The 10,696-nt window shown below is 33.7% G+C and overlaps 1 protein-coding gene across 2 annotated transcripts; it reads right to left on the bottom strand.

Annotated features, from left to right (window-relative positions):
• Positions 1–412: 412 nt before the first annotated feature.
• LOC140872228 (homeobox-leucine zipper protein REVOLUTA-like) lies at positions 413–9,606 on the bottom strand. 2 transcript variants are annotated; one of them, XM_073275033.1, is made up of 18 exons: positions 9,386–9,606; positions 7,989–8,148; positions 6,882–6,964; positions 6,649–6,742; positions 6,112–6,210; positions 5,754–5,867; positions 5,515–5,598; positions 4,934–5,086; positions 3,693–3,767; positions 3,404–3,516; positions 2,703–2,865; positions 2,402–2,584; positions 2,250–2,327; positions 1,976–2,119; positions 1,505–1,830; positions 1,169–1,274; positions 896–1,042; positions 413–700 (listed from the first exon to the last, which is right to left on the bottom strand). In XM_073275033.1, the coding sequence occupies exons 1-18, from the start codon at positions 9,604–9,606 to the stop codon at positions 554–556; spliced, it is 2,490 nt and encodes an 829-aa protein (XP_073131134.1). In that variant the 3' UTR covers positions 413–553. The 2 variants fall into 2 exon arrangements, with proteins under 2 accessions (XP_073131134.1, XP_073131135.1); XM_073275034.1 differs by lacking the exon at positions 9,386–9,606 and having other exon boundaries at positions 8,028–8,049.
• Positions 9,607–10,696: the final 1,090 nt, after the last annotated feature.

Genomic DNA, 10,696 nt, shown 5'->3' with positions numbered 1-10,696 from the left:
ATACAAAAATTTAACATTTCAAAAGTAATGTGTTTTGATTTTGTTTTTCATTTTAAAAACATCTAAAAACATTTATCAATTATACTAACTGTACTCGGATAACACTTTTTAAAAAATATTTTTCAAAAACATTTTACAAAAATTTTATTCAAATATATACTAAGTTTTTTCATTTAAAAAGACTAAAAACATTTTTAAAATCCAAACGGAACCTTATTTTGATAAATTTATACAAGTTACTCATAACTACGGGCTTTAAAAAATTCACCGTAAAAAGTAGTTGTACTCTTACGTAACGCACCAACCATTTATCCAGTTGCATCAATCATCATATTTTAAGACTAAAGAGAAAATGATGCTGCCTATATAGGCAGACTAGCTATAATATATTTCACACAAGAGTCCCATGAATTCATGATGTGGAAAGTAGTATCATCAAGCCAAACCTAGTCCAAATTTTTGGATGACAAAATATAACTAATGAAATCCCTCCAAAGCAACACAGAGTATAGATAAAACTTCTGAACAGTTAGGAAAAGAATGCATGAAATACTTAGTCGAAAGACCATTTAATGAACGCGGTGGCGAAGCAGTGACATGAACCATCCAGTTCCTCTACTCTCCAAACCAAACCTCGTTCATACAAGATACGTCGATTCCTCGTAGACAGACAACATCCTGGTGGTAAAGTAGAATATCCCTGTCAAGTAGCAAAGCAGTCTTAGGTATGTGTTAAAAACCAAGACTTCAAGTATGATGAAACACATGGGACGCGTGTATGTATGTGTTGGAAAAGCTGTTTTCCATCACTCAGAACTCCCATGATCATCTCATTGAAGTGTAGAGAAACTCAGATGGGCTAAACGAGCGGTTGGAATTTTCGTTGCAAGTGTACCTGATGTGTTATAGTTGGAATCATGGAATACAAGGAAATGCTAGAGCAGTGGAGAATCTGATCCAATGCAAGCGCTTGTAGATTATGTAATCCAGTCTCTAGCATGTCGACTGCAGCTTGGTTGGCGTAAAGGCATATTGGGGGAGACTGGCAACCAAACCAGAGAAGTTGGTTAGTTTTATTGGATAGATAGATGTAATAGGGACTATTTATTTCTCTACATACTCATATATGTATGCGTGTGTGTACATGTATAAATCAAAATTTACATACCGTGAAAGAGAAACACAGTATAGCATACTGGTGATTTTGAACCAGTTCCGAGTAAGGTCCAGTACTCGCGCGGTGGAAGTCACACATCTCCACACCTAAATATGACCTGTTCCAAACGAAAAGGATTGAATCAAGTAATGTGTACTCCTATTGAAACCACAAAATCAGAAGTATAAACTCATAGGCTAAAGTCGGCAGCTGAAATCGATAGAACATGTCAACTGCACTAACATAATATCATATTAGAGCATGGAAGCACAAAATCTATGAATAGGACTTCAGGAAACTTGGGAGTAATCTTAGAATCTCCAAGAATCAGTATGTGGTTTTACTTGCCTATAACTTTGGCATATCCGTATAGCAAGTCTGTTAATATCATAGGCCGAGTCTGGTATGGTGTCGAATACCATGGGTACATTTTCATCTGTGGCGTACTCAAGATTTGATCCGGACGGCATCAGTCCCTGACAAATGTTCTTTACGGAGGAAATCACATGTTGAATATAATCCAATGCCATTGACCTTACGTCCACCTCAAATCGGGTTTCGAAAGGAAACTGGAAGGCCAGAACCATCATAGAGCAGGGGTTGTTTATGGCTGAAAATGGAGTGCTGGAACTTGATGCCTCATTTGCTACACCAAAGGCAGATGGCCAATTCGCCTATCAAATATGCAGACACAGTTATGAAAACAACAGATGTATCCACTGCATGACAATGCCTATATGATATTATGATAAAAATCAAGAACATATAATGTGACAGAATTTAAGAGATGAGGCAAAACTTTCAAGGATTGGAACAAACCCTCCTGGAACCCATTGAGACGATCCGAAATCCAGAAGATAATAGAACAGTGTCACTCGATAATGTTTTATCAATGTGGGCAAAGATAAATTCTGAAGATGCACCAAAACAAGTATCATCCATTGATTCCAGTCCATTGACAACCTGCATTTTTAACTAGCAGAGTATGATATCTATTCAAACATTCATTAGGTGTTCATCCTTTTCCTCAGAATATTAAAATGGTAATTAATGCATCCCCTGCAGTCATAATGGGACAAGGTGAGGATGTCACCTGCAAATGATACAATTCCCCAGAAAAGCCAATGTGTTGGAGATGTGAAAACCTTTCGAACCGAATAACTTCCAACACCTAAATTAGAAACAAGAATCAGACCACATGCATCCAACATTTAGCTCAACTTTTCACAAATCGAATCAACCAACCTCATCCTCATGATTGGTGTGGCCAAGTAGCACAGCTTTATCAGAGAAATCGTGCGTGTTCACTCCTGGATATCCAAAGTAAGGAGCCTTGATGATTGCTTTAGGCTTGCCATCAAAGTTGAAATCCATCCAAGTAGAACGGTGATCTTTCAGCAGTCCCACCAGCTTTGCAGTGGAGATGTTCTGCCATCAATAAACACATATACACTCGTTGAAAGACACGCTTATGCGATACTAATGTGAACAAAATGGGCGAAACTTGTTTTAATCAATGTCGAAAAGTAATAAGACAATAACTCACTTGAAGTAGCACAGTTGTTTTCACACAAATGACACCATCATAATTCGTAGCAGATCCCATGTTATTAGTTCGCTTCATGGATACAATGGCACCTTTAGGGGAAACCATATTCATCAATTGCCACCCATCTTCATTAAAACCATTGACAGCATCATTGAAGCCCCTAAACAAAATGAAACAAGAAAATATATATATGGAAAAACGTGCTCAAGCACATAATCTCATCAACTAAAGCCTCATGGCATGACTCAGAATTAGCAGCTTATGTAAAAGCATATGATTGAGTTCTTCTACTCATACACGTGTACTCCTCCTGCAGTCACACTAATGTTTTTTTTAGCATCTCACTAGTAGTACCGTCCGAACAAGCTAGCAGGCTGGCCTGCAATATTTACGGGTCGGGAAATTGTCAACTCAGCCAACTTATTTTATGAGACAAAATGGACCTAGCCCGTTTTGACAGTACTAGACACTAGTGCCTTTTGCTTATCTCAAAATAGTAAAGGCCCAAGATCAAAACTTTCTCAGTTCTCATAACTCCCAAGACATCATGCAACTGTACTAGAGTCACATTTTAAGGTGATATCAAAACCTTTACAAAGTAGCCATTTGAGCTTAAACCTCATGCATGTCTGCAAGACTAGAAAACCATGCTGCAACGAATCGAGATAACGATTTGAGAAATGATTCAGCAGGCTTACCTGCTTAGTCTTTGGCCAAGAGATTTTACAAAGGCAGGTTCTTCTCTGTCATGTGGATTTTTCGTTTTGCCAGGAATTGCCTTACTTGTCAGGTGACCAATATATTGAAGCGCCTTATAAAGGGGGGAAAAAAACATGCCTGTAATTAGTTTGTATTGAACTTGAAACAAACATTTTCTTGAATACAGTACAATTAGCGAGGCATGGAAAAAAAAACAAAGGAAAATGTTGGATTACAATCAAAGATTTAATAGGAAGTTGAGTAAATGAAGTATACATGAATACTTACGGTTAAAATCATCTCCTTGGCAATGAGTTCAGGTGACTCGTAGAGGGGTCGCACAAGCTCGGGAACAGATGCTGCCTGCAATAAGTATAATAGCACTAGATCGATTTTTGGTTTTCCAATCGGTCAACATTTGGTCTTAGTGTTTTTAGTCCAATTTTCGCATATATGCGGATAATGTAGCTGAACATAATGATATGACATTGAATATTACTGATTTATCATAAGATATTACGAAGATACTACGACTAAATATTGACCAATTCGAGGACTAAAAGTCAACATAAACCAACTTATCAGACCAATTTTGTTATTTTACCATTAAATTATTATTTATAATAAATTTTGGATAAATCAATTGTATGTCCTTCTCATTAGCATTTGTTCACAAAGTATTGCAATGTATTTTATTGATGTTTGAGCGAGTAAATTTTAGAAAGCAATTTCTCATTTTACTCTTATTTAATGAAGATTTTAATAGAATAAAATTATTGTATAAATTATAATAGTTAATGATATTAATTTAATAGGGGTAAATTGGTAAAAAAAAGTTGGAAAGAGAACATTAAATATGAAAACTTGACTATATATTTGGGATCAATAAAAAAAAATATAGCTTAAATGATTGAGATAGAGGGAGTCATATATTTGAAAACGAAACAAGCTGTCAAAGCAGAAAATGTAGCTTGAGCATTAGCTGTATAGATATATCAATGGGAAAATGTTTTTTTTGTCCAATAAGTTGTTTATTTTTTGGCTTTGGTTCATTAACTTTTCAAATTTTGGTTTTGGTACACTAACTTTTAATTTTCAGTGATTTTGATCTAATTGCTAACGTGGCAGCTAGACACGCCATCATTTTCCGATGCCACATTAGCATTTTTCAGTGCCACATCAGCAGTTGAACGAAAATACCCGAAAACTAAAAGTTAGTGTACCAAAACAAAAATTTGCAAAGTTAATGAACCAAAACCGAAAAATGGACAAATTAATGAACCAAAAAAAATATTTTCCCCATAAACTTGGAGAAAACAAATCAAACTCATGTTTAAATCTAAAATAATTAAGCACATATGTACATGATCCCTAGTGTGAAGTAGAATTACACGCAGTTTTTGGTTCGTTGGCACCCCTATCATCCGTCTCGTAAAAATCAAATTTTAAATTTTGAATCGAAGATCCGATGATTGTTCATTTCGATAAATAATAAATATTTACGTGCCCACAGAATATATATCACGAACCTCCAAATCAAAGTGCCCAACTAGATTCAACATTGATCCAGCTTCACAGGGGCGAATCAAGTAGCCACTAGCCAACTTCTTGCCTCTCACAAATTCTATTGCAACAGGTGAGCTTGGAACATCGGAACCACCATTAATTGACCTCTCACATACCTTAAAAATACCATGAATATATAAAAAGTTGCACAAAAAATACAATAAATCAACAAGTATATATAGCTATATTGAAGGTAAACAAAATAAAAGTAAGGGAAAACCGTAATTTTGGACATTTATGTTTGTCACTTTGCGATTTCGGTCATCTATGTTTTCATATTTCAGTTTTAGTGTACGTGTTTCGATTTTTGGCAATTTCAGTCCTTTTTATTCGAAAATGATTACGTGACACTATACACGTCAGCTCCACATCAGCACTGTATTAGTGTCACATTAGCGCTACATCATAAAAATAACTAAAATTGCCAAAAAAAATAAAGATAACGGACTAAAACTGAAATCTAAAAATATAGAAGACCAAAATCGCAAAGTGACAAACATACGAGACTAAAAAAACAATTTTCCCTAAAAGTAATTGTACGTACTACGAAGCTTCCATCGTCCAAAATCGAAGTGTATCTCAATGTCCAGAAGTCTCGAGCACAAGCCAAGGTGGTTGGAGCATAATACTGTTCACAATCAAATTGTGTTAGAGAACTTCATGTGGCAAGCCAAGCACATGCACGACGACGTCGAAACGTCACCGTAACCTTCGGTTTCGTGTTCGATAGGTGTATCGTATACTGTAGAATATATGTTCCAATTACACTATATATTTTCTGACCTGTGTATAAACTAGTTCAATGGTTCCCCAGTTTTTCGCAGGAAATATGGCGACAACGTCTAGTTTTCGACATTTTGGAGACCATGAGCATATATCTTTGAGAATTTCAATGAGCTATCACGAAAACATTGAACTTAATTAGTAATTTTTCAGCAAAGTGATGACATATCAGCAATTATCGGTGTGAAAGGTATATCATCATTTTTTGGTGTCGCCTCAGCAGAGACGATAAATAATTAAAATTGAAATAAAAGTACAAAATAGTAGACTAAGAGACTGTAAATTGACCGACAAAATGACAAAAAAATATAATACATGTTATAAAAAAAAGTGTCTTGAAGTTCGAATGGTCGCGTACCTTGAGAGGTTCGAAAGGAACTACGGTGCATGCCCGTGCTGCAACTCCAGCGCAACCATATGAGACATAAACTCCACCAATCGAGACGGGACCATGCACCTGAAAAACGAATTTAATTAAAAAAGGAAAGTGACGGTTGAATCGAAACAGGTTGGATCCTCTGGGTTCACCCGCCACCACGTCCTGCCAAACAGTGGATTGTGACGGGCTACGAGTCGGCTCGCTCCACCAGTCGATTTTAACAGTTCTAATAATTGGATTGATCAGTAAAACGTGCATGGGCATTTTTTATCTAGGAATTAAACCTAAGTTAACCCGGAGAACAAATATAGCATGCAACAAAAGGCTAGTCCACAGCCAGCTCCCTTTCGTCACATGTCGAAAATTTCAAGTACATATATATATATATATATATATATATATATATATATCTTAGGTTGGAGTTGCACACACACACACACATATATATATATATATATATATTCACGTAAAAAAAACAATAGATAATACCATGCGAAGTTACAACTTAATTAGAACCTGATCTTGCACGGGAAAAGGAAGCCAGTTGATAGCAGAACCAGTAGCTTTAGAGAGGAATTCGTTCCGAGTTTCGTCGGCCAGAACCACAAGTCTATAAGCATTAAGCATGTACATGAAAAAGGCCGATTACAAGTTACTAGAAAATCGATCATGTTGATTATAACAAAAGTTATTTCATATATATATGGTCCATTCTTGTATATATGTATGCTGCATATGCACATATATACCCTTTGTTGTTATCAGCATTCATGGATGGCTGAGGCCAGAGAACCCGAGGCAGCTCGGAGACCCGTGGGCTAGTCGCAGTAACCTGCAACACAATTATTAATTTATATATTATTAAACTAATTTAGTGAGTAAAATTCATGTTTTTGCGTATATATATATTTCAAACATGAAAATGGAGTGTATAACTTCACAAGAAAAAGGGAAAAATGTTTTTTTTATCCATTAACTTGTCCATTTTTTTTGTTTTAATTGGTCAATTAACTTTTCAAAGTTTGGTTTTGATACATTAACTTTTAATTTTCGGTGATTTTGGTCCAACTGCTTATGTGGCAACATGACATGTCAGCATTATCCGATGTCATGTCATCATTTTCCGATGTCATATCAGTTTTTCAGTGTCACATCAGCAGTTGGATCAAAATCACCGAAAATTAAAATTTAGTGTACCAAAACCAAAATTTAAAAATTTAATGGACTAAACCAAAAAATATTGGACAAGTTAACAAAACAAACAAAAAAAACTATTTTCCCCTAGAAAAATTTTAAACACAGAGGGGGGCCATCGAATACAGAAAGACTGCAGACATATCAAATTTACACATATTTGATTTAACATTCATTATAACAAAAATGTCTATTACAATAAATTTATCAGCACAATATTCAACAGTGGAGCCAGGAATATTATTAATACTAGTTATGTAGCACACGCGTTGCGTGTGAAATATAATGTATAATATTAAAATTTTGTGTTTCGGAAATGCATGTGAGTGAGTAGTTAAATTTTTAATTGAAGAGAAAATGGAAGAAACGACAACCTGAAAATTTGGCTGCAATTAAGGGGCAAAACAGTTTTTATAAGGGTGTCAAATATTATAATATAGTATAGATATCCCATCTAGGATTTCAATATCAAACTAATCCAAAATTAATAGGTGTAACAAATTTTAAAAAAATTGGACCACTCGGACGACAATATTGTCATAAAAAGACCGAAATTGTATCAAAGTAATCTGTATAATTTTTTTTATATATATATAAACTAATTTTGAAAATTTTTTTATATATTTTTTTCAATATGTGTGAACGATACTAGTATAACATACAGCATGGAGTTTGCCCCGCGAACGGTCATTATCACGTACGAGTTCCGCTACCCTTTTGAGCAAGGCATTGCTCTCTTCCCTTAGCAACTTGTTGGCCACATTTAGTTTCTGGTTCTCTGCCAAAATCTCCTCATGTTCCTTTTTCTGCTTTTCGCGGCATCTAGGGATACATATATATGGAGCAAAGATAATGTAAAAACAAATGATCAAATGAAGAAAAACAATTGGTATATTTTTTCACAAGAATGCTGATGTGTTACTATATATATGTCAGCACCATGCGGAAAACATATTAAAATTATGAAATAGAGAATGACTGCAGAGTAATACGGAAATTTGACAAATTAAATCTGAAATAGAAAATAAAGATTAACACGATCCAAAAATGTAGGGAATATGTAGCCAGTAGTACACGATATTATAGACTTTATATGTTTTGCAAATATATGGATTATTTAACTCACATTGTGTAATATTCTCATATCCTAAATATTGATATATATATATATATATATATATATATATATATATATATTTGTCCGATTGTGACTCAATTTAAGAAATTAATAAATCACTTGTATAAATTTTTGTGTGCTTTATTAATCCACAATCCAAATGTTGCATATTCAAAGTTTTTGTTGATTTTTGTTTTTATATCATGAATTTTTGCCGTCCTCGTTTATATATGTATAATTATAAATATTCCGGTTTTTTTTTCAGTTTCGATTTGTATTAATAAAAAATATTAATTTTGGTTTATATAAGTTTATTTGTAAATCAAAATGGCTCCTTTTTCCCTTTTTTTTTTTTAAAAAAATTTTATTTTACCTCAAAATTATACTCTCTTAGAGAAAGTTAATATGAATAACGACAATCGACATATACTCTTATGCTGATCAATTGTAAAAAAAAAAAAAATCAATTTAAATATAATTTAGTTTTTTCCCGTATTTTCTCGATGCGTTTATTATTAATCCATACTTATACATCTGAAATATAAATTTTATGTATTTAGGTAATACTTACATATATAAGAATTTCATAGGTCGTGTTTTTTTCTATAAATTTTAAATAGTTCAAAACTGAACCATTTAGCCCCTGAAAATTATAAAGAATTGATCAGACATTATGTACTTCTTGAAATACGACATAAATATCAAAGTGGAAACTTTGATATATTAACCAACTTCTGCTGAAAAAATTTGGAAACACTAGCAAACATAGGTAACATCACGTTAAAATCATCAAAATATTAAATTAATGATAGTAAATTAGTAATTAATAAACAGATCGAAGCACGTGAAGAAAAAAAAACGGAAAAAAAAAATCCAATGTAACACCAAAAAATTTTCATTCAAAGTAAAAATTTAAAAAAAAATGGAAGAAAATGTTTCCACCTGCGGTTCTGGAACCAGATCTTGAGCTGCTTGTTGTCGATACCGTTCAACGTAGGCTGTTGATGAATTAAATGTTCGCGTTGAGAACGATTCGGATTTGAGCACTCCACGTAAACTCCTTCAAGAACCCTAATCTGTTCATCGGTGTATCGAATATGTTTTCCACCCTCTTCACGTCCTGGTCTCCTTCTCGCGGCGGCGGCGCTATCGGTTTTAGCCATCTAAGCGAGAAAAATGCTATAAATTTTAGGTTTTTAGGTGTAACAAAAACAATCTAAATGTTGCCATTTATAGGACAGAGGCCTCAACCTTAGTTTGATAATTTTATCAAATTTATTTTGAGAATATCACTTATAATTTGCTGTGCTGGATCCTTCTCCCTTTCAAGCATATTACAACAATCTCACTCAGTTTTGTCTTCTTTCCAATTTTCCATACATCATCAACCCATAGTGACAAGTATTACATAATCTTTATTTCTTCTCACCAACATATAAAAAATGAAATCGTGAAGTATTTAATTTATTGTTGTCTAACATTTTTCCTTCCGAAATATCGCTCCTTGGATGAAGATTGAAGAATTGCAAGAAATATATATAACCTATTTTTATATGCTAGTGAGGGTACTCGATGAATTATGTTATATCTCTTAATTATATATATGCACGCATGCATGGTACAAACTTTGTGTATATCACTAGCTAGGATTTGCATGCATGCAAAATTTAGTTAGAGACCCTCAGAAGTGGTCTCGGGGAAAAGCCCATAGTTATGACACCAACCGAGGTGCAACGGCGTGCTAACGTCATATCGAAACATGTTTTTCTATTATTATTATTATTATTATTATTATTATTATTATTATATATATATATATATATATTTTGATAATTTCCCCCTTTCAAGTGGATAAGCAGTATATATCCCAAGATGTTGAAATTAAAGGCCAAACGAAGAGGCTCAATAATGTCATCATGAATATCGTATCTAGTGTTCTAGAAATGGTATTAAACACAAAATGTGATGAAAACGCTAGATATTTTTTACCAAAAAAAGGGGAAAATTGTCAAGCGTCGTTCAACGCGCTTCCTCACAATTAAGCGTAAATTTTTTTTAAATTTAAAATTAACCTTTCAATTTCCATCAATAAAAATTCTTTAAAAAAAAATTTTGTGCAATAAATAACATGGAGGAGTATTTGAAGGGAGATTTTGAAATGACTCGATGTTGCAGGATGTGTTTGAAATCCATCATATATATTAATGACTCAAAAAAATTAATTGAGATTTGAAATTCATTATCAAGTAGATT

The sequence above is a fragment of the Henckelia pumila genome, unplaced genomic scaffold, assembly GCF_033568475.1.
Source record: "Henckelia pumila isolate YLH828 unplaced genomic scaffold, ASM3356847v2 CTG_461:::fragment_3, whole genome shotgun sequence".
Lineage (NCBI taxonomy): Eukaryota > Viridiplantae > Streptophyta > Magnoliopsida > Lamiales > Gesneriaceae > Henckelia > Henckelia pumila.
This window is presented reverse-complemented; position numbering and strand designations above follow the sequence as displayed.

What these genes read in the sequence shown, in the direction of transcription:
- LOC140872228 (XM_073275033.1), bottom strand. Translation starts at nt 9,606, where the DNA reads ATGGCTAAAACCGATAGCGCCGCCGCCGCGAGAAGGAGACCAGGACGT. An exon ending in CGGATATGCCAAAGTTATAG is followed by an intron (nt 1,275 to 1,504) that starts GCAAGTAAAACC and finishes CGTTTGGAACAG; the next exon opens with GTCATATTTAGGTGTGGAGA. An exon ending in TACTGTGTTTCTCTTTCACG is followed by an intron (nt 1,043 to 1,168) that starts GTATGTAAATTT and finishes TTTGGTTGCCAG; the next exon opens with TCTCCCCCAATATGCCTTTA.